General features: G+C 39.1%; 2 protein-coding genes and 2 long non-coding RNA genes across 5 annotated transcripts; 2 read left to right on the top strand and 2 right to left on the bottom strand.

Annotated features, from left to right (window-relative positions):
- The first annotated feature begins 7,961 nt into the window (after positions 1-7,961).
- LOC121975829 (receptor-like protein 35) lies at positions 7,962-9,716 on the top strand. The gene is made up of 2 exons (XM_042527716.1): positions 7,962-8,283; positions 8,887-9,716. Exons 1-2 carry the CDS (start codon positions 7,962-7,964, stop codon positions 9,714-9,716), a joined length of 1,152 nt encoding a protein of 383 aa, XP_042383650.1.
- Positions 9,717-9,960: 244 nt separating this feature from the next.
- Positions 9,961-11,244, top strand: LOC121975830 (putative receptor like protein 25). Its single transcript, XM_042527717.1, has one exon. The coding sequence runs from the start codon at positions 10,096-10,098 to the stop codon at positions 11,047-11,049; it is 954 nt and encodes a 317-aa protein (XP_042383651.1). The 5' UTR covers positions 9,961-10,095; the 3' UTR covers positions 11,050-11,244.
- Positions 11,245-14,712: 3,468 nt separating this feature from the next.
- Positions 14,713-16,832, bottom strand: LOC121975827. 2 transcript variants are annotated; one of them, XR_006110443.1, is made up of 3 exons: positions 16,535-16,832; positions 15,908-16,051; positions 14,713-15,006 (listed from the first exon to the last, which is right to left on the bottom strand). It is a non-coding gene; the product is annotated as an uncharacterized LOC121975827 (long non-coding RNA). The 2 variants fall into 2 exon arrangements; XR_006110442.1 differs by having other exon boundaries at positions 16,645-16,832.
- A 225-nt stretch (positions 16,833-17,057) lies between these two features.
- LOC121975828 lies at positions 17,058-22,627 on the bottom strand. Its single transcript, XR_006110444.1, has 3 exons — positions 22,373-22,627; positions 21,933-22,302; positions 17,058-21,813 (listed from the first exon to the last, which is right to left on the bottom strand). It is a non-coding gene; the product is annotated as an uncharacterized LOC121975828 (long non-coding RNA).
- Positions 22,628-24,599: the final 1,972 nt, after the last annotated feature.

Genomic DNA, 24,599 nt, shown 5'->3' with positions numbered 1-24,599 from the left:
TTTATATTACTTGCTCGAAGAAAATAAGGAAAGACTTTTAAAATTTTCCTCTTGATTTTCCTTTTCCCTTTTATTTTTCCTTTTTCTTTCATCTTGATTAAATCAATCAATCCTTGATTGACTAATTGATTGAATCATCAATCAATTAAGACATTGATTGGTCGGCCCCTTGCTTGGGCACCAAGCAAGGGTGGCCGACCCTTAATAAGAGAAAAAAAAAACTTTGTAAAATAAATTTACAAGCTCTCCCTTAATTTCCTAATGTGGATGTTAAAAAGGAAGGTTTTAAAATTTAAAACCAAGTTTTTAAAATTTAAAACATCTCTTTATAAAATTTCCTTTTTAACATTATTACATAAAAGATAGTTTTATAAATTTTATAACTCTCTTTTAAAACCATGATGGTTACTAAAAAAGAAAGTTTAATAAAATTTACAACTCTCTTTTAAAACATGTGATCTAATTCAAATAAGGAAAGTTTTTGTAAATTTTAAAATCTCTTTTTTACAAATTGTAAATATCTGAGAAGATTTTAAAAATTCAAAAACACCCCTCCCAATTTGAAATTGTGGTCAGCCCCCTTGCACAAAGCAAGGGTCGCCCACCTTAAGGAGTAATGTGGTCGGCCCTAGGCTTGGTCACCAAGCCTTGGGTCGGCCCCCTCTTGGACACCAAGATGGACTTTTCCTTTGGGTAGACTTAAGGCTATAATGAGGCTACAACAGGGACCTAGAGAAGAAATTGATTTTAGTCTCCCGACGAACTTAAGTATCCCGTGTTCGTCCCGAATACACAACTTAAGTTCATCAATAATAACTCATTCCACTAGAGAGTTATTATTGCACTACCGCACCAATCCCCTATTACATTTTTGGGCTCCTACTTATCATAAGTGTGTTAGTCTCCCTGTCTTTAAGATATCAGATGTCCATTAATTAAATGAGTTACTGACAACTCACTTAATTAATATCTAGTTCCAAGAGTAGTACCATTCATCCTTATCGTCATGCCGAACTAAGTCCACCTGCAGGGTTTACATGATAATCTTTATGAGCTCCTCTTGGGGACATTATCAACCTATGTCACTAGGACACAGTTTCCTTCTATAATCAACAACACACACTATAAGTAATATCATTTCCCAATTTATCGGGCATATTGATTTATCGAACTAAATCTCACCCTTTGATAAATTAAAGAAATAAATATTAAACATATGTGCTTGTTATTATAGAAGGATTAAGAGCACACACTTCCATAATAACTGAGGTCATATTCTTTTATTTAATCAGTATAAAAAGAAAATATCTCAATGGTCCTGCTCAATATAGTACTCTAAGTATATTAGTGTAATTATTTAGTCAAGATAAACTAATACCTAATTACACTACGATTGTTCTGATGGTTTGTTCCTTTCCATCTTAGTCGTGAGCAACTGTTTATAATTTATAAAGAACTGATAACATGATATTCTGTGTGTGACACCACACACCATGTTATTTTCAATATAAATTAAGTGAACAACTACATTTATCATAAATGTAGTCATTTGACCAACGTGATTCTTATTTCTAAATAAATACTTATACCAAAAGCTAGACTTTTAGTATACATCCTAACAACAACTACATTTCTTACACCAATATGACAAACAAACTTAACATAGCACAAGATGAATTCTTCAAAGCTTGGCATTCTACTGAGAAGGTAGTAGATTGCATTTACCTTGTTTAGTTTATCTCCCTGAACCGCAAAGAAGTCTAGCAATTCACAGCAACTCCACCATGTCGTCGGACGAACTACCACCGGAGAGTAAGCTACACGTAACAACAAGCCATTCGCTCCTAATCAGATACTAATTAAGAGGGTGTAATAACTTATTCTATGATGTATTCTTGCTCTACCATAAAATAAAAGATGAACATACTTTAATATTAACACGTAGAATGGTTTGGTATGTCATCAATTAATTACTTGTGAAATTTATTATTATTTTCGTACTCACAAGAATATAAATATTATTATTTGTTTTTCTTAAAAGAAAAAAAAAGAAGACAAACGGTAGGAGACACTCCTACCATAATATTATTACATTAAGTCTAGTCCAAATTACAAAGTATCAAACGAAAATAAGAAGCTGAACTTAAAACAGGAACAATGGAAAGAGTATTTCTGACCATTACCAACTTGAATCGTCTGATAAGTGTTTCCACAACCAAGTGTAAATCAATTAGATGCATTTGTTCCAAGTTTAAATTTTCAATTTTTTTAAGGAAAAAAAAAACACTGAATTCATTAGCAGCCATCATCACTGTTAAGCCATATATATCACATGCAATAGAAGAATCAACTAGGAAGATGTCTCCTCCATATTACACTGTATTTTAGTTCAACCTTAAGTGCCTAGAGCTCTCTAAGATCTTATATAATAAGCATCCAAAAAATTATATTTTGGCCACTTTTAATGGATAGATTGAATAATACATTTAGTTGATTGAAAGATCAAATATAATTACTGAAAGGTAACATGTCAATAGACTAATCTACCTTCATGTCGTTTGGAATCATATCTAATTGATTACTGTCAAAACAAAATGACTTTGTTTGCTCAAACCCTATGCCTAATCAACTAATTAGTTAATTAACATGTCCAATTGACAACTTGAGCAATCCCTTCTTTACTGGCTAGCACTCCTCCATAATCTTATGCAATAGTCTAGTATAGATTGTTGGTCCCTTGTCGACCAGTTAGAAGTGGTGAATAGTCTACACAATAAAAACAAACAAAACACCTTTCTCGATCTTTACAGCTTGATTAAAATTAATACTTGCATAAAAGAATTAAGAAGCTAAAAAAAATGGCACAAAAAGATTTACTTGGTTTACGGCAGATTGCTAATCCAAGGAAATTAAAGTTCACTAAAGTTTCCTTTAGGCGGAGAAGCCTCTTACAGCAGTCAAAGCTTACAATTATAAAGCAAAACTCAAATGGAATCAATTACAAGTGTTGTTTTTAGCTTCTGGGATTAGGGTTGTATTTATAGCCCTGATCGGAGCGCCTGGAAGGGTTCCAAGCGCCTAGGTGAGGATAAAGTTTTATCCTCATTGCAATGGATCGCGACAGCTACATTTTCGATAACTTTTCTGGTCCTGCGGTCCGACAGTCTGGGCGCTCGGAGCACAGTCAACCTCCGGTTGACTTTTCCTCTAGGTCTTCCGCTTCAGCTCCGCTTGGGTTATTTCGGCCATCCGGAATAGGACTCACCTGAACGCATTTTCCGACCTTCTCTAACAACCTTCCACTCCAGCTTCTCGTCCCTCGTAAACGTTGTGCGCCTCATTCTCGTCCGCCAACGTACTCTTCCGCAGCACCTCGTCCCTCGAACACACCGAGCCTGTCGAGTTTCTCCTGTGTCGTTCTTCTCGCTAGCTGCGTCTTTCGCTTGATTTCCTGTGCTCCTAAGTCCCTGCACACTTAGACACGGGGCATCAAAACATAACAGGATCTAACTTGACTTGGTTGATTACATCAAAACTACCACGGGGTACTTACAATTTCCTCCTTTTAATATGAGCAACTCAAGTTAAGTTAGGATAAATCAAGAAATAGATAAACAGTAAGGTAATAAATTTTGCAAGTACAAAATGTACAAAAAATATGATAATTAGATAACATACCCTCCCCTAGACTTAATCTCCACTTTGGAATTGCAACTACAAAATGTGCAAAAAAATGATAATTAGATAAAGTACCCTCCCCCTATACTTAATCTCTACTTCTCTACTTTGGTCACATTAAAAATAGGGGTTGTTCAGGAAAATAACTTGAAATAAATGTAAAATAGAGTCTAAGGGTTAAAAAAAACTGACAACATAAAAATTAGGAAGTTTAAGTTTCGATAATCTGGATTTTTCAATTTATAAATTTATATTATTTTAAGCAGAAATAAATTCTTTTCGGCATAAATACATATTTTCCAAAAAAAATAGTTATTAACTTCAAAAAATCTTGAAATATTTTCTGAGAATGTATATAGTAAGTGATTTTTCAGAAAAAATAAATTTTAAAGAATAGAATTTTCAAAAAAATTTAATGTTAAAAATTTGCATTTGGATAAATAATTTATAGAAAATTCACCAACAGTAAAAAATTTCAAGAAAATTGTCTTAGATAGAGAAAAGGATAAAGTTTCACAAAAAAATAAACTTTACAAAAAATAACACTACAAGATATTTTTATATCGAAGAATACAAATTTTGTTAAAAAATTCATAGAAAAATAATACAACAGTCAAAAAATTTGGAAATTTTCCTATTAATGAGTAGTGAAATTTTCTTTCTCGGAAAAATTTAATTTTAATTAATTTCTAACAGAAATTATGCAGAATAATTTATTTGATAATTCTAAGCAAGAATATGAAATCAAATTAAAAATAAAATATGCATAATGATTTTTTAATTTAAATATGATTTTAAAACCCAATATAGATTCCTTCCAACTGGGTTAATCAAAACTTTCTTAGGAATATATTTTGTTGACAATTTTCTGATCTGGCCTTTGTGATATCTAAAGTGTCAGTTTAGTCCTTGATAATTTTTGAAATTAGAAATAGCTATATTCGAACATGCAGAATTTTTTAGATTCTCTATTTCTATTTTTAATTTCTCATTTTTAATTTTTATCTTGTCGAAATCCTCTAGTCGACAAGATGTTGCTAAGGTTAATTTTAACTCTTCATTTTATTTTTCTAATTTACAGACATTTTTTGATAATATTTTTATAAACTGAAATAACTTATGAGGAGGTAGAGACCGTACCTGATTTACCTTATCGATTCTGTAATCTGAAGCTCCCCCTTAAATGCTACTTACTTCTGATGTTGCTCCCTCTTCATCAATGCTCTCGATACTCATTTCAGATGAGCTTGCTTCGTCTTGCTCCGTCTTCATCTTCTTGGTGACTTGCCACTAGCACAAGTCCGACGATGGCTTCGATCTCTGACTCGGATGATGTTTCGTCCGACGTCACCTTTAGATTTCGATGCTTTGTCTGGACTGATCTTTTGTCCTTGCTCTTGTTCTTGTCCTTGTCCTTGTCCTTGCTCTTTAATTTAGGGTAATTATCTTTCACATGCTATTCTTCATTGCAATGGTAGCATCTTACCTTTCCTCTTCTTCTTTTATCCTGCACTTGATTAAATTTATTAGTTTTAAATAAATTTTTAAATTCTCTTACCATGAATGTCGTTTCGTCATTGTCGAGGGATGTTTCAGAATCTGGTTCATCCATTTTTTCCTTTAGGGCAATGTTGTGCTTGGGTTCCTTCTTCAGATCTACATATCTAGTTTCATGAACTATGTAGAAAATAACTCATCTAAAGTACTTACCTCTAGATCCTTAGAAATGTAATATGCATCTACTAAGGATACCCATTTAGACATTCTAGGAAAGGCGTTAAGTGTGCACCTTAGCGAATCTCGGTTGGTTACCTTTTCTTCGAGATTCGTGAGTCCAGTGATGAGTTTCTTGATCCTTGAGTGAAGGTGTGCAACGATTTCGCCTTCTTCTAATCGGAAGTTGCTGATGAGGTGGTAAAACGTTAAGCAGATGAAACTCTGCTTTGTCGTTTGTCACGAAGTCGGCTTGCTCCTTTTTGTCCATTGGTATTCTTCTTTGCCCTCTGGTGCTACAAAACCAAATTTCATAATTAGTAATAAATCAAAATCTGTCTTAAAGAATACCTCCATCTTTTTCTTCCAGTTCACGAATTCTCCCTCGAACTTCGATGGATAGATGCTTGTTTCGATCATTCTTGTGCTTCGATCGGCGATTAGTCCTCTTCAAGCGTCCTGACTCTGATACCAATTATTGGTCCCTTGTCGGCCAGCTAGAGGAGGTGAATAGTCTGCATAATAAAAACAAACAAAACACTTTTCTCGATCTTTACGACTTGATTAAAATTAACACTTGCATAAAAGAATTAAGAAGCTAAAAAAAAAAAAGGGGCACAAAAAAAGTTACTTGGTTTGCAATCAGCGGATTCCTAATCCAAGGAAATTAAAACTCACTAAAGTCTCCTTTGGACAGAGAAGCCTTTTACAACAGTCAAAGCACACAATATACAAAGCTAAACTCAAATGGAATAGATTACAAGTGTTGTTTTTAGCTTCTGGGATCAGGGTTGTATTTATAGCCCTGATCGGGGCTCCTAGAAGGATTCCAGACACCTGGGTGAGGATAAAATTTTATTCTCGTCGCAACGGATAGCGACAGCTGCATTTTCGATAACCTTTCTGGTCTGAGCGCCCGGTGGGTCCGGGCTGGTTTAACCCACGACTAGGGTGCTCGCTTAGGGCGCCCATTCGGGCGCCCGGAGCACAGTCAACCTCCAATTGACTTTTCCTCCGGGTCTTCCGCTCCAGCTCCGCTTCGGGTGATTTCGGCCATCCGGAATAGGGCTCACACGAACCTATTTTCCGACCTTCTCGAGCAACCTTCCGCTCCGGCTTCTCGTCCCTTGGAAACGCTATGTGCCTCCTTCTCATCCGCCAGCGTACTCTTCCACAGCACCTCGTCCCTCGGATGCACCGAGCTTGTTGACTCTCTCCCGTGTCGTCCTTCTCGCTAGCTGCATCTTTTGCTCGACTTCCTGTGACACATAGCATCAAAACATAATAGGACCTAATTTGACTTGATTGATCACATCAAAATTACCACGGGGTACTTACATAGATCTAGCCAACATGCTATAATTTGAGACCTGCCTTTTTTCCTCCTAAATCGTTATCTTAGTTTGAAAATGTCAAAAGAAAAATTAAAGAAGCTGAATCAACAATACTTAAGTAAAGCAAAATCATGATAGTAAACAGATCATTTAAACAACACTTAATTATTAAGTGTTTAGTAATTTATTTCTTCTGCAGTCTTTTATTTTTATTTTTAAAAAAATAAAATTTATTGGGAATGAAATTCTAGGTGGAGATAAGATACAACTAACGTCACTGCATCAAGATGCACAATATAAAGCATATTCAAAGTGGAATGGTGGTAGATTTCCACTTGAAGACTTGCAGTTTCATTGTGAGGGAATAAAGCATGTTTGATAGATTTTGGTGCAGATTTGTGATGATAGCTTGCATTCTTTTCCTAAGGGCTGACTTCGAGTCAATGGCGCAGTCAACGGGGTGCCACTTTTACTCAACCATATGGCTGAGTTTTGTGAAAGAAGACAAAGATATGTCCAATTCATATTTATATGTACTACAGAAAATTATTAAATTATAAATCAAATCAATAATTATAATCAAACATAATGAAGATTATTTCTATTTCCAATAACAACCCAAGTTACTCATTTGAAAAAATTTTATGCATATCTATTAATTTGTAAATATTTGTGGAAGTTAAAGCAAACCCCTACGAATCAATAAAGTTATCCAATTAATTTTTCAACAAAAGAAGGAATCCAACTTCCGCTAACAATTGAAAGGACCTTGTGTGTATATACGTTTTTTTTCTTTCAACTTATGATTCAATCTAGCTACTCTTCCCTTAAATCACTCTATGACCATCAATTGCTTGGAAAGTGAAAGGAGAGCACTTCTTGCCATCAATTCTGACTTGTATAATTCTGATCGCTGACTTTGGACCGGTTATGACTGTTGCAAGTGGAGAGGAATTGCTTGTGACAACACCACTAGCCATGTCATTAGGAAAATTTCTTATGCATATCTATTAATTGTAAAAATTGTGTAGAAGTTAAGCAAACCCCTTCTTCATGGTATAATCATGGTGTGTGTCATGGTCATACCGACAAAGTCATCCAATTCATTTTCCAACAAAAAAAAAAGAATCTTACTTTCGTGCAAGTGAATGGACCTTGTGTGTGTATATAAAGAAGCTAAGTATGGTCTTTCCTTCAACTTATGAGTCAATCTAGCTAATCTTCCGTAATCACTCTATGACTATCAGTTGTGGTTGCAAGGGCTGCTCTAATTTCTCAAAGCATGTTATTCTCTTCCTAATCATTTTATTGTTTAGCACTAGAGAATGCTGTGAGGATCATCCACATGCGTCTAAGAGGATCAATCGCTTGGAGAGCAAAAGGAGAGCTCTACTTTCCATCAAGTCTGACTTGTATAAATCTGACTACTGGCTTTCTTCTTGGACTGGTTACGACTGCTGCAAGTGGCGAGGAGTTTCTTGTGACAACACCACCAACCATGTCATTAAACTTGATCTTCACTACCCACTTGATCAATATCTTGATCTTCCTAAAAAAAGTAAGGTAAATCCTTCTTTGTTTGAACTGAAGCATTTAAAATATCTTGACTTAAGCTTCAACAACTTCTCAACCCTGGTGCCTAGTATGATTTCCTCACTTGTCCATTTGGAACATCTTAATCTATCTTGTGTCAACTTTGATGGATTAATTCCTCAACAATTGGGCAATCTTCATAATCTACGCTTCCTCGACCTTAGTTGTTACGATTGCTATTCTTCACTATGGTCAAATAATCTAAGTTGGCTCTTCCACCTGACTTCTCTAGAATATCTAGATATGAGTTTTGTCAATCTCTCTTTAGCAAATAGCTGGATTCACCAAATAAATTATAATAGCCTAAAACATCTTGCTCTATCAAATTGTTTGCTACAAGATGCACTAGGAGCTAATGCAGATACAATGAAACTCAATTCGTTAAGTAATATTTCTATGAAGGTAAATAGGAAGTTGAAGCATTTGGATTTTGCTTGTAATTCTTTAACAAAAATTCCATTTGATATGGAAAGTTTTATCCATCTGGAGTATCTAGATTTATCTTGGAATTATATAATTGGAGAGATACCTTTGAGCATGAGCAATTTTATCCACTTGATGCATTTAGATTTGTCTCGGAATCATATCACTGGAGAGATACCTCTGAGCATGGCCAACCTCACTAGCTTATTATATTTGGATTTGTCGTCTAATGGATATTTTGGACGTATACCAGATTTTCTGGGCAATCACTCTAGCTTGTTACTTATGGATTTGTCATCTAATGAATTTTCTGGACGCATACCGGATGCTTTCTGCAATCTCATCTATTTGGAGGATTTATTACTATTTGATAATAATATTTCTGGTCAAATACCAGAAAACATGGGTAATCTTCACAACTTAAGGTATTTTGATGCATCAATGAATAACTTGATGGGGCAGATACCATTGAGTTTGGGTGATCTATGCAACTTGGAAACTCTTGATTTGTCTTTGAATAATATTGGTGGAGAACTAACAAATCTACTTGATGGTTTGTCTAAATGTCCACAAGGATCTCAGTTATGGAACTTTAACATTCATGGCAATAAGTTAAGTGGGTCAATCCCTTTCAGTCTTGGGCAATTATCTCAACTGCAATTCTTGGATATCTCATGGAATTTATTACAGGGCAACATGACTGAGGCTCACTTCTCCAAGCTCACTGACTTGAGTGATTTGGATATATCTTATAACTCCTTGAATTTGATTTTATCAGATGATTGGGTTCCTCCTTTTCATGCTGAGAAGATCCATATGAGCTATTGTCATTTGGGAACTAGATTTCCTTCCTGGATTCAAACACAAACAACTTTGGAAGACTTATCTTTATCTGGAGTGTTGGACTTTATGGAAATATTCCAAGTTGGTTCTTGGATTTCATTTTCAATAATTCACAATTTCAACTTGATATAAGCTCAAACAATTTGAATGGCCAGTTACCTTCTAGTTTATCCAACATTATGGATCTATCAAATAACTCCTTTGAAGGAACAATTCCATCAAGCTATGCAAAATTTGAATATGCTAAGGTATTAAAGTTGTCCAATAACCATATCCATGGTAGTTTACCGGCCTTCTTTTGCAATTTCACTAATTTATATATGTTGCATCTATCCAATAATTACTTATCCGGCGAAGTCCCAAATTGTCATGGCTCATATCCAATTAATTTGAACTCCTTGCACCTGAACAATAACAATTTGTCTGGACCATTTCCATCTATCTTAAGGAATTCTAAAAAATTAATTGTTCTTGATCTTGGCGGGAATAGATTTTCTGGTGAAATACCAAAATGGGTGGGAAGGAGCTTTCCATTGCTAAAGATTCTTCGTTTGAGCTCAAACTCATTCCATCATTCTATTCCGGCAAATATAGGAAATTTTACTTTCCTCCAAGTTTTGGATCTTTCATCCAACAGTCTTATTGGCAGAATGGCAGTATACCATCAACTATTGAAAATTTAAGTTTTATGGGTGTGAAACAAAACTACACTCATAATCTATTGCGTTTTAGTGGTGACTCTTCTGGTTTTCATGGATGTGAATCTTGTGGCTATTTTTCTAATGGTGACATGGGCTATATCCTTGATGATAACATTAAAATTACTGCAAAAGGGTCAACCAATGAATACACTAAAGCGCTTAGTGCGGTGGCAAGCATAGACTTGTCAAACAATGAGCTTTCTGGAGAAATTCCAAAAGAGATTATTAAGCTGCATGGATTGTGCTTCCTCAACTTATCCAACAATCATTTGACAGGAAGGATTCCAGAAAATATTAGTGCCATAACAGAATTGGAGTCTCTTGACTTATCGATGAACCATCTTACAGGAGAAATTCCTTCCAAACTGTCTTCTTTGAACTTTCTCAGTTTCTTGAATATCTCCTACAACAACTTGTCAGGAAGAATCCCAATAGGCGGTCAATTTTCAACCTTCAATGACTCCATCTACGACGGCAACAAGGGCCTTTGTGGTGTGCCACTTCCAGAGTGTCCCAATGATGACGTTAATCATTCACCATCTCAAATAGAAGAAAATGAAAAAGGTGACAAGCTTGAAACAATTTTGAATTATACCTTCATTGTGATGGGGTTCATAGTTGGTTTTTGGGCATATTTTGGCATGGTTATCATGAAAAAGTCCATAAAGGTTACTCTCTTTCAATTGGCGGACAAGATGTATGATTGGATATACGTACAACTCTCGCTGAGGATTGCAAAGCTGAATATGAAGTGGCAAAAATGAACTTAAGCCCTTGAACTTTCAAGTAGTGAAGAGGGATTGCTTCCTTTTATATATAGTTGGTCATATTTAGTTGTGAATGCTTTTGTGTATTAAGAAAGTTGTGGTGTGAATGTTATTGTGTATGATGAAAGTGCGCTGCTAAAGTTGAAACTATAAAAGCTGAAACTCGCATGGTTTAATGATGTTATTCTATCATATTTTTGTTCTAACAAAAAAAAAGAAAGGAAAATAGATGTAATTTAATATTTTAAACATATCTTTATGTTATTGTCATTTTAGTAATCAGCAATCACTCAACATATTATGTATTACGTAGTGTAATACAATTACAGGTTTACTAGCATGGAAGATAGTAACAGAATATTATGCGTACAAGAATTACTGACACCTATATATATATTGTGTTATAGTTTAATCATATCAAATATAAAAAATAATGCAACTATAGTCTTGGCAATGGAGCACAATTTTTACTCTATTATATTTTATAAACAAGTTTAATTGTTGTTCTTCGTTCTTCAATTTTCTGAATAAGATTAAAGCAATATATGGAATGTTAGTTTAGGTAGAATGTTGTACAATGATTTTTTTTTTTCTCTCTCAATATATATGTACATATAGTTAAAATTATAAGGCAGAAAGTAAAATGATTTATCCGTCGATTCCACGGTAAGATATAAATTACTGGGTTATATATTTTGCCCTATCACAGTGACTTAACTAGGCATTTTGCACCATCATCTTACCCTTAGATATTTGCCCAAGCACAACCTGATAACCAGAGTCATTTATTCCTGAGCATGACACAAAACACATGCTTCTTCGCTATTCATGGTGCTAGTGAAACCCCAAAAGCCAACAAACAATAAATCCAATTGCAATGCTTCTATTGTATTCTGTCACCAATCCAACCTTATTGTCTGTCTGCCTGCCTTGTTCAGCTGATGGACCCTCACGAGCTGCATGACTTGGGCACTTCGGCAATGGTGGTCCGCATAGGGGATGGCAACGGGGCGGGGCGGGGCCGGGTTTGCCATTCCCATCCCCGTCCCGTTTCTATTTTTTCGGGTTCGGGGATTTCCCGAACCCGAACCCACGGGTTCGGAGATTCCCCATCCCGCCCCATTTCTAAATTAATTTATATTATTATTATTATTATTTAATAATAATTATTAATGATAATATTAATATTAATATCAATATTAATAATATTATTATTAATAATATTTTCAAAAATTTTAATATTAACATTAACACTATTAATAATATTTTCAAAAATTTTAATATTAATATTAACACTATTATTAATATTTTTTTAAAAAATCATATTATTATTTATTAATATTAATAATAATAATATTCGGGGCGGGTTCGGGGATGGGGATAGTATTCCCATACCCGCCCCATCCCCGAAAAATCGGGGATCCCCATCCCCATTTCAGGTTTTCCCCGCGGGGCCCCAAACCCGCGGGGAAAATTGTCATCCCTACGCATAGGCCTTCCTTTCCAGCATAGATGGAGGCATTGAGAGCTGACAATTGAGTACTTTCTAAGATTCTTCCTGACAAGTTATTATAAGAAGATTCGAGTGCTCCAAGAAAGAGAGATCAGATATAAGTTTGTAGGGATTTGAATTCTAATCCTCTTGTTGTTCCTATGAGTGTTTAACTATTGTATCACGTCTGTGAAGGCAAAATATGTTCTTTTATTTGCAGAGGATGAGGTCGTTTCCAGGTTTCTAAATCAATAATATATATATATATCCAATTTCAGGAATAAATGTTACAAAATAAGACTTGACTGAACAAAGAAGTCAAGGAGACTTTGACTTGTACAACTCCGATCACTCGCTTTCTTCTTGGACGGTTATGACTTTTGCAAGTGGAGAGGAGTTGCCTGTGACAACAGAACCAGCCATGTCATTATGCTTGATCTTCACTATCCACGTGATCAATATAATTCATTTCCAAAGAAAAGTAAGGTCAATCCTTCCCACTTAACTTCTCTAGAATATCTAGACCTGAGTTGTGTCAATTTCTCTTTAGCAAATAGTTGGGTTCACCAAATTAATTATAATAGCCTAGAACATCTTTCTTTGTCAAATTGTTGGCTACAAGATGCAGCAGGAGTTGGCACAAGTATGACAGAACTTAATTCATCAAGTAATCAAATAGAAGGAAACATTTCTGTGAATGCCACTAGAAAATTGAAGCACTTGGATTTAACTGGTAATTCTTTAACAAAAATTCTACTCATTATGGGAAGTCTTATCCATTTGGAGTATTTAGATTTGTCTTGGAATCATATAACTGGAGGGATACCTTTGAGCATGGGCAATCTTATTTGCATGGAGTATTTAAATTTGTATGGTAATAATATTACTGGAGACATACCTCTGAGCATGGACAATCTTATTCACTTGGAGTATTTGTATTTGTATGATAATAATATTATTGGAGAGATAGCTTCGAGCATAGGCAGCCTCGCTAGCTCGATATGTTTAGATGTGTCACTGAATGGTTTTTATGGACGTATACAGGATGCTTTGGGCAACCTCACTAGCTTGACACGTTTGGATATGTCATTTGATCCTGTCCGAAAGTCGATGAGATGGATGCTGAGGATGTGGTATTCCTGTTGACCTCTTGCGGACTTCGCTCCGATCCTGCAACACAAGCAGCGTCAGTGTCGAGCCAGGGAAGGTGTCTCCGGTGATGACCCTCCGACGCTCAAACCAGTCTTCGACGAAGAAGTAGAAGCAGTAAGCGGAGCAACAAGAACTGTAGCGTCACAGTAAAATATCGCATACCTCTGTCAATACTTGGACCCCCTTTATATAGAGGTTCTGTAGCGCGCGTGCATGCTTCCCAAGGTGGACACACGTTTCAAAGTTTTCCCTAAAAAGACCTGTCAGTAAAGTGTCTCTGACACAGTACCTCAACGGGCCGAGAATATCTCTGAAGTGACAGTAGAAGTTTCCGTCGTACGATCCCCTGTTTGATCATGTCGTCCGCCGTACGATCTTCTGTCTGATCATGCCGTCCGTCGTACAATCTTCTGTCTAACCATGTCATCTGTCAGCGGCACTAGCTCCCAAGAGGATATCGAAAGATAGCCTGCTGTGTTTGTTGCTTGGCCGAGCGAAATAGCCGCTCGGTCGGAATTCCCCCATTCGCGTGTTGTTTGTTACTGGGCCGAGTGGGATAGCCGATCAGCCGGAAGTCCACTGTCCGCGTGTTGTCTGTTGCTGGACCGAGCGGAATAACCGCTCGGCTAGAAGTCCACTGTCCGTGTGCCCTGTTGTTGGGTCGAGCGGGATAGTCGCTTGGCCGGAAGTCCACTGTCCGCATGCTTGGCTAATGTCAAGTATGCTGCTAGGCCGAGCGGAAGAGTCGCTCGGCTCGATTTCTGCATATTGCTCCCTTTGTCGTCCTCATATTTGAGCGTCAGACGCTCGGCTCATGGCTGAGTCAAAGGTGATATCGGATCGGGCCTTTCTCTTCCTGATCGGGCTACGATCGTCCGGTTGGGAGATGACCTCTAAGCGTTGATCGCCTTGACTTTAACCTCCTTTGACCTCCACCGTGGTAGAAGGGTAGGGCCCCTCATCATCACATCATCACATCATCACAAGTCTTCCCCTCAAGTCTAGTCGAAGGAGGCTGTATGAAATGACCCAATTTCTTTTTTACATATCCAATAAAAATAAGAAGTATTGTCTGCAATTTATAAACCATACTCCTACACTCAAATCCATTACAGGTACCATGAAAGAAAGAAAAGTTCGTAAACTTTGACAACCATCTTATAACAGCTATACTTGATACTACTTTATTCCTTCTTGATCATAATCACTGTTTATTCATTCTTAAAGTAGAATTGTAAGGTCCTTGGAAATGTACTATCCAACCCGGTCCGATCAAGAGCCCGAGCCTCCTACATCGTCAGTTCCTTCACCTGCCACAAAATCAAACCTCGTGAGTCTAACTAAGCACGTCTAAACCGCAATAGCGTAAATTCCACATACAATCACATGCATCCCTAAATCTTCCCTTACTTGAAGTTTCTTATCGAAGTGCAAGTAAATTAACCAAAGAGAAAAAAGAATAATAAATAAAGGCATCTACTATGGAGCATCAGCTTTTAATATAACAATTCATATATTACTTTAAAGAAAATCAGCCTATTATGCAGCATTATCTTTTTTTCCATTATATATCCTTCATCCTTTTTCCGATTGATCAATTTGTATAGCCATGGTACCAGGTGGCGGGACGTCAGCAACTCTCGTCACTAAGCCGTGGCCAGATATGGAAATCTGGTATTGGGATCCCTTTGGAGCCTTGTCCTGTAAACGGGGTCCCTTTGGGGCCTTGGCCCTCACAGAATTCCCATTAGTCCTCATCATTATTGTTGTTTTTTTTCCCATCATTAAACAAGCCTACATACCATTCAATTAATTCAGGCTCACATAGGCATGTATATTGTAACTACATGAGCCCGTTAAGCATGGCTATCATTAACTAGATAAAACTAAACGAACATGAATTATCATTTACTACCCAACTTAGCTAAACATTTATTTCATCACCTGCATGAGTTCGGTAAACATGAATTTCATTGATTAAATAAAGCTAATAAGCATGACTATCGTTTACTATATAAAACTAATTAAACATTCATACCAGAGTGTAACCCTAACACATGCATATAAAGATGTCCATAGAACTACAATAGTGCAAACACGGTCTTTGCACAAGAAAACCCTAAATGTGCATATAAAGACATACCCAAAACTGTCCTGAAATTCCAGTAAACACAAGAAAACCAACACAGTCTCAAAATCAATTCGTCATACCCATAACTGTTCTGAAATTCCAGCAACACAGGAAAACCAGCACAACCTCAAAAATCAATTCGACATGCCCAACACTGTTCTGAAATTCCAGTGAACACAAGAAACCAACACAGCTTCACTCACCCGCAAAATAACCCAACTTCCCTGTTACATGAAGGAGCAAATAAGAGCATCATCTATCCACAATCTGTCCAGGATTATTCGACAGAAATAAAGGAAAAAAAAAACAAAATGCTTCATCAATCAAAACTTGGTCCACCAAAACTCAGTCCAAAATCTCGAAATCAATAATAAGGAGCACTACATCTTCATTTCATAGTCTAATTCCATTAGTAATCTCTCCATTAATCCAGAAGTGATAGGATAGAGCGAAAACATCTCCCAACAACCTTAATCTATCGACAATTCGTCCAAAACTTCCGGAAGTAGTAGGAAGAAGCAAAACATCATAGATTTCTACCTAAATCATCAAATCTGGATCTCTCCGGTAAAATAAAAAAAACAATAGAAATTCCAATCGCATCAGAAAAATTCTCTTGAAGGACAATGCAATAAACCAAAAGGAACCGATTATTCCATGAATAAAAATCTAACAAGGAGGCATAACAAATCACAAAATCCGATTACCATCTCTCGGATTCAAAGCAAAACAAGGAAAACGAGCAGAAATCCCCTGCACCAAACAGTCAGCTTTTGGACCTTGCACCAATCATCCAAAGGAAACCCTAACCCCATACCTACAAAGGAAGCAGTACTTGCTACTATTAACCTGCAAATCCCTCTCCAAAACCTGTTGTGGATGACTTAGAAATCCCTCAAAATCTGCTGCATCTACGGGCTCCAAAGAGCCAAAAGAAATTCTAGGGATAAAGAAAAAAACTATTGCGAAATAGACCAAAACGAGTGGAAAGGAAAGGGTTTTAAGAGGTGCCTTGGTGCTCAGAGACTTGGTGTTGGCTCGTTCTTCCCTCCAAGGTCGAAGTCCCCTCTCCCTTGTCACCACGAGACTCCTCCCTTCCCTTTCTTGCGCCGTTTTTTCCTGCCACCCCTCCTTATAACAACTAAATCCTAGGGTTTTAATCCATGCATTGGGTTGAGCCCATGAGTCCCTTAATTGCTAAATAACGATTTGCCCCCCTTACTTTCATAATTTTCCCAAGAAAAGTTTATTAACATCCCCCCCTTGAATTCCCCCCCTTTTTTTTGTTTAAAAAAAGAAAAATCGGACCTTACAAATCCTCCCCCCCTAGACGAATTTCATCCTCGAAATTTAAAACTTACCAATCAACCTCGGGTAGCGGTCCCTCATGTCAGCTTTCGTCTCCCAGGTGGCTTCCTCGTCAGCATGATTCAGCCACTTAACCTTGACCATCTTGACCATCCTACTCCGCAGCTTCCTCTCTTGCTGGTCCAGTATCTGTATGGGTCTCTCCTCATAGGACAAATTTGGGGTAAGTTGTAATGGTTTGAAATTCAACACATGAGAGGGATTCGACATGTACTTGCGCAACATCGAGATGTGGAACACATTATGCACCCCTGCAAGATTATGTGGCAAGGCCACTCGGTAAGCCATTGCTCCACCATGTCCAAGATCTCCAAGGGCCCAATGAACCTCGGACTGAGTTTACCTTTCTTGCCAAATCTCATAACACCCCTCATCGGTGCTATTTTTACAAAAACGTGATCCCCAACTGCAAACACTAAGTCCCTTCTTCTTTTGTCGACATAACTCTTCTGTCGACTTTGAGCAGTTTTCATTCTGTCCCGGATTCTAGCAACTAGGTCTGCCGTATGCCTCACGATTTATGGGCCCACCTCTGCCCTTTCTCCCACTTCATCCCAATGGATAGGGGATCTGCATTTCCTTCCATAAAGTGCCTCATAAGGAGTCATGCCTATGGATGATTGATAGCTGTTGTTATAGGTGAACTCCACAAGTGGTAGCTTCTGTTCCCAACTTCCTTGGAAATTAATCACACACGCTCGTAATAAGTCTTCCAAAATATGTATCATCCTTTTCGACTGACCATCTATCTGGGGATGAAATGTTGTATTAAATAGTAGTTTAGTTCCCAAAGCCGAATGCAAACCTTTCCAGAAAGTCGAGGTAAACCTTGGATCTCTGTCTGATACTGTGGAGACGGGAATCCCATGCAATCTGACTATCTCCCAAATGTACAACTCTGCATACTGAGTCACGGAGAAGGTCGTCTTCACTGGTAGGAAGTGCGCTGACTCAGTGAGGCGATCAACTATTACCCATATGGCATTAAAGTCTTTCACCGTCTTTGGCAAGCCCACAACAAAATCCATGGTGATATTCTCCTATTTCCACTCCGGAATTGGAAGTGGTTTAAGCATCCCTGCTGGCCTCTAATGTTCTTCTTTGACCTGTTGACAAGTTAAGCATTCAGAAACAAAACGCGCAATGTCACGTTTCATACCTGGCCACCAATAATGTAACTACAGGTTCTTGTACATCTTCGTACTCCCTGGATGTACAGAATATGGAGTATTATGGGCATCAGTCAAAATCCCTGAATTTCTAACATAGTAGTTAAGCTAGGAGCCTGACCTCTAACATACATCTCGAAATTAAATCCCTGAATTTCTATCTACAGAGGTCTCTGTATTGATAGTTGTGCAATGACTACCATTTTCCTACTCAAAGCATCAGCAACCACATTAGCTTTTCCGGGGTGGTAGCTAATATCACAATCGTAGTCCTTTACAAGCTCTAGCCATCTTCTCTGTCTCATATTCAACTCTTTCTGGGTAAAGAAATACTTTAGGCTTTTGTGATCAGTAAAGATTTTGCACTTTTCCCATACAAGTAGTGTCTCCAAATCTTCAGAGCAAACACCACCAATGCTAGTTCGAGATCATGGGTCGGATAATCTTTTCATGCACTTTTAATTGTCGGGATGCATATGCAATGACTTGATTGCGCTGCATAGGAACCGCTCCCAAACCTAGCTTTGAAGCATTCGTATATAACACATATTCTCCCTGTCCTGATGGCATGGATAAAACTGGCGCCATGGTAAGTGCTTGTTTCAACCGCTCAAAACTGTCTTGACAATCAGCTCCCCATGTAAACTTGGCATTCTTCTTCATCAGAGCAGTCAAGGGCACTGCAATGGAAGAAAAGCCCTTGATGAATTTTCGATAGTAGCGCGCCAACCCAAGGAAACTACGTATCTCAATTATATTTTTAGGCACTGACCATCCTTTGACTGCCTCAACTTTAGTAGGATCTACTTTCACCCCATCCTTTGAGATAATGTGACATAGGAATGCCACCTTCTCTAACCAGAACTCGCACTTGCTAAACTTTGCAAACAGTTTTCGGTCTTGCAATATCTGCAAAGTTGTCCTCAAGTGTTGACTATGCTTCTCCCTGCTCCTCGAATAAATCAAAATGTCATCTATGAATACAATAATGAACGGATCAAGATATGGCTAAAACACGTGATTCATGAGATCCATGAAGATTGTCGGGGCATTTGTCACTCCGAATGGCATCACCCTAAACTCATAATGTCCATATCGAGTCCTGAAAGCTGTCTTATGTACGTCAGTTTCCTTTACGCTCAGCTGATGATATCCTGATCGGAGATCTATCTTCGAGAATACCGACGCCCTTGCAACTGATCAAATAAATCTTCGATCCTGGGCAAAGGATACTTGTTCTTCACTGTCACTCTATTCAATTCTTGATAATCGATACAGAGCCTCATACTTTCATCTTTTTTCTTCACGAATAGTACCGGTGTGCCCCATGGCGAAAAGCTTAGGCGAATGAATCCTTTATCTAGTAGTTCTTGAATCTTCTCCTTTAGATCTTTCATTTCTGCCGAAGCGAGACGATACGGTGCCTTAGAGATTCACACCGTACCCGACATCAGCTTGATGGAAAATTCCCCCTCCCTTTCCGGAGGAATGCCAGAGACATCCTCAGGAAATATGCTAGGAAATTCTCGCACGACTTCGACGTCCTCCACCTTTTGGTTAACTGCATCTGGCATCGAAACAACATTGTCGAAGCGAGACGATACGGTGCCTTAGAGATTGGCACCGTACCCGACATCAGCTTGATGGAAAATTCCACCTCCCTTTCCGGAGGAATGCCAGAGACATCCTTAGGAAATATGCTAGGAAATTCTCGCACGACTTCGACGTCCTCCACCTTTTGGTTAACTGCATCTGGCATCGAAACAACATTGGCTAGAAATCCTTGGCAGCCCCTCCTCATAAGCTTCCTCGCACTGATGCAAGAAATGAGGTGCGGCCTCTGTCTATTCCTGGCTGCCTCAAAAATGAACGACTCGTTGTGGGGTGGTCGAACGGATACTGACCTTTGTCGGAAGTCGATTGAAGCTCCATTCTGCGATAACTAATCCATTCCCAGAATAATATTGAACTCCGGCATTGGCAACACTATGCGGTCCGCCTGAACCACATGCTTCTATAGTATAAGCTCCGTGTCCATTACCATCCTGGTGGAAAACATCTGCTCGTCGGAGGGTCCGGTGACTCTGAATCCATTCCCCATGTCCCTCGGTAAGATCCCCAGTCGATTTTCGAAGGTCTTCGATATAAATGAGTGTGTAGCTCCCAAATCTAGCAAGGCATATGTAGTTACACCCGCGATAGATATCCTACCTATAGCAACCATACCATTATATCCATTTAAGCTTACAATTCCCGAAAACCCATTACCCCTTTTAAAAGTTTCGAATACTTCCATTTATGTTTGGTACCCTATATCTCTTCTCACGAGACATGCAATTCTAATCACTCATGCTTAACATTTACACGCTAGGCAATAAGTACATGAAATTAGTCAGGTTACCTATGACAAGCATAGTGTCTGGCTCTGCTTCCTTGGCATGCATCACAAAGACCCGTCTTGTCACCGGTTCTTGCAGTTTCGGACATTCCTTAGCTTTGTGCTCATCCCCTCCGCATTTGAAGCACTTGTAGGTACCCCACAGACATTGACCGTAGTGTTGGCGATTACACTCCCTGCACGATGGTTTTTCCTCTGTCTTTGAGGTAGCTGCTCCCTGTGGTTGTTGCTTTGTGCTCCCTTGAGGCTTCAATCGTCCCTGTCCTTTCTGAGGTCCGGTGTATAACTTCTTATTCTGTTGTTGTTGCTGCTGTGGAGGGGGTCTCTTCCTCTACACCTCCCATTCGATATCCTTTAAAGATTGCTCAGCTCTATAAGCTCTAGTGACAACATCATTATATTCAGTTGGATCAGCTAGCAGAACGTCCCGACGGATGGGCCTGAGACCATCCAAAAAGTGCCTCAATATTTCTTTAGCATCATTTGCGATTAAGGGCACAAAATGACATCCTCTATCAAACTTTTTGACAAACTCAGCAACAGACAGGTCTCCCTGTCGGAGACTCATAAACTCCCTCTTCAACCTCGATCTCACGTCATCAGTGAAGTACTTTTCATAGAAGATCCTCTTGAACTCCTCCCAGGTCAGCGTATCCTAATTAACCCCCTTTTCAGCTCCCTCCCACCATAGAGAAGCATCATCCTTCAGCAGATATATAGCACATCGGACTCTGTCTTTCTCAGCCATATCCATGTATCGGAATATCACCTCCAAGGATCGGATCCACCCCCTTAGCTACAAAGGGATCGGTAGTGCCAACGAAATCCTTAGGGTCCATCCTCCTAAACTGCACGTACACATCTTCCTGTCGCCCCATATGGGCATTACCGGTATGTTGCTCCAAGAGTCGAGCCATTCCTTCCAGTATACGAGTAGTAGCATCTGGTAGCGGGCATGGGGGATCGGGCGCTGCATGTCTCTCCTCCTCAGTTTCTCCCCCATCACGACCATTCTCCCTACGCCTTTGATAGACTCGTCTTGGCGACATACCTGTACATATCATCCTATTCATAACCATTGTGCACCTATTTATAATATTTAAAAGCCTAACTTTTATATCATGAAAGCATATAATCCAGCATATATATTTTAAAACAGTAATAACTCACAGAGTTGAGGCTTGGCTCGTGAACCTCCCAGAACTGGCAGTACACATCCCTTACAAGACCTTGGCTCTGATACCAACTGAAACGACCCAATTTTTTTTTTTTTACATATCCAATAAAAATAAGAAATATTGTCTGCAATTAACAAACCATACTCCTACACTCAAATCCATTACAGGTACCATGAAAGAAAGAAAAGTTAGTAAACTTTGACAACCATCTTATAACAGCTATAGTCGATACTACTTTATTCCTTCTTGATCATAATCACTGTTTATTCATTCTTAAAGCGGAATTGTAAGGTCCTTGGGAATGTACTGTCCAGCCCAGTTCGATCAAGAGCCTGAGCCTCCAACATCGTTAGTTCCTTCACCTGCCACAAAATCAAACCTCGTGAGTCTAACTCAGCACCTCTAAACCGCAATAGCATAAATTCCACATACCATCACATGCATCCCTAAATCTTCCCTTACTTGAAATTTCTTGTCGAAGTGCAAGTAAATTAACTAAAGAGAAAGAAGAATAATAAATAAAGGCATCTACTATGGAGCATCAGCTTTTAATACAACAATTTGTTAGGATCCTTCGTACTTGGCTAGAGAGGGGGGGTGTGAATAGCCGACCCCAAATTCGCTTTCTTTCTACAAATCGAGTTAGCACAGCGGAAAATACAAAGAAACGAAAGAGAAGAAAACCAAACCTTAACACAAGGATGTAACGAGGTTCGGAGATTAGGGCTCCTACTCCTCGGCGTGTCCGTAAGGTGGACGAGTCCAGTCAATCCGTCGGTGGATGAGCCCCCGAAAAACCGGCTAATAGATACTCCTTGTGGGTGGAGAAACCTCGCCACAATAACTCGCAACAGCAAGATAGAATACAAGGAATACAAGAAGTAAATACAATGAATGTAACAATACAAGCTTGCCTTCTTGTTGTCGACTGAAGTCCTGGAAGCAACAACTTCACGGACGAATGCCAACAAGCAGCTCGGTAGAAAGAAGCTCACGGGGCTTGAGTGAGCTCAACAAAGCTCGATCGAGCTGAAACTCAGCAGCGAAGTTCTAAGGAGGAAAAGAAAGAGACCCGCACGGAAGATGCCTCGTCTCCTTATACCGCGAAGAAAAATGAAGAAACCAGGCCGTTGCACGGCTAGAACCTGATCGGCGTGGACCGATCGAGCCTATCTGATCGGCGGACCGATCGAAGAAGCCTTCGCCGTTTCGTCCCCGATCGGTCCATGGACCGATCAGAAACTCTCTGATCGGTCCACGCCGATCGAGAACCTTCCGATCGGCCGATCGAAGCTCTCTTCTTCTGCTAGTTTACCACTAATCTCCTTCGATCGGTCTGGACCGATCGAGATAACCATCGATATCTTGACGGTCCGATCGGTCACCGGATCGATCGGATGAGCATATCATCGGTCTGCGGCCGATCAAACTTCGACCTAAACCTAAGGCTTCCACACAACATCCGGTCAACCTCGACTGTTGGTACATCATGCCTAGCATCCGGTCCCTTGACCTGCTAGCACTTCCCGCTAAGTGTCCGGTCAATCCTCTGACCCACTTAGACTTCTACGTCCTGGTCAACCTTGATCCATCGGATTTTCCTGCCTGACTTCACTCACCTCCACACCGCCTAACATCCCGGTTAGGACTTTCCGCTCGGCTTCACTCACGGGACTTTCCAACCGCCTAACATCCCGCTAGGACTTTCCCATTGCCTAACATCCAGTTAGGACTTTTCCTAGCTTCATTCACTGGGACTTCCACACGCCTAACATCCCGATTAGGACTTTCTCTCGCCTGACTTCACTCACCAGACTTTCCAACCGCCTAACATCCCGTTAGGACTTTCCGTGCCAAGTCTCCATACTTGGACTTTTCCATGCAAGTCTCCATACTTGGACTTTTCCGTGCCAAGTCTCCATACTTGGACTTTTCGCGCGCCAAGCTCCCTGGACTTTTCCATGGCAAGTCTCCATACTTGGACTTTTCGAGTGCCAAGCTCCTGCTTGGACTTTTCCGCCAAGTCTCCATACTTGGACTTTTCGTGCCAAGCTCCCTGCTTTCCAGTGCCAAGTCTCCATACTTGGACTTTTTCCCGAATCAGGTCAACCAAGTCAACCTTGACCTACGGTTGCACCAATAATCTCCCAAACATCTATTCTTGTCCCATATCAAGAATACAACTCTTCCACGAGTGTCAAACATCAAAATACAACTCAACTAGGTCAACCTTGACCTAAGGTTGCACCAACAATCTTCCTAAGTCAAACATCAAAATATAACTCGAATCAGGTCAACCAGGTCAACCTTGACCTAAGGTTGCACCAACACAATTCACGTATTACTTTAAAGAAAATCATCCTATTATGCATCATTATCTTTTTTCATTATATATCCTTCATCCTTTTTCCGATTGATCAATCTGTATAACCATGGTACTAGGTGGCGGGGCGTCAGCAACTCTCGTCACTGAGCCGTGGCCAGATATGGAAATCTGGTATTGGGATACCTCTAGGGCCTTGTCCCGTAAACGGTGCCGCTCTGGGACTTGGCCCTCATAGAATTACCATTAGTCCTCATTATTATTGTTGTTGTTTTTTTTTCCATCATTAAACAAGCCTACATACCATTCAATTAATTCAGGCTCACATAGGCATGT

Source organism: Zingiber officinale, chromosome 4B (assembly GCF_018446385.1).
Source record: "Zingiber officinale cultivar Zhangliang chromosome 4B, Zo_v1.1, whole genome shotgun sequence".
NCBI lineage: Eukaryota > Viridiplantae > Streptophyta > Magnoliopsida > Zingiberales > Zingiberaceae > Zingiber > Zingiber officinale.
Note: the sequence above shows the minus strand (reverse complement) of the source record. Positions and strands in the feature narration are given on the sequence as shown.

What these genes read in the sequence shown, in the direction of transcription:
- LOC121975829 (XM_042527716.1), top strand. Translation starts at nt 7,962, where the DNA reads ATGACTATCAGTTGTGGTTGCAAGGGCTGCTCTAATTTCTCAAAGCAT. An exon ending in TCTTGATCTTCCTAAAAAAA is followed by an intron (nt 8,284 to 8,886) that starts GTAAGGTAAATC and finishes TGATGCATTTAG; the next exon opens with ATTTGTCTCGGAATCATATC.
- LOC121975830 (XM_042527717.1), top strand. Translation starts at nt 10,096, where the DNA reads ATGGGTGGGAAGGAGCTTTCCATTGCTAAAGATTCTTCGTTTGAGCTC.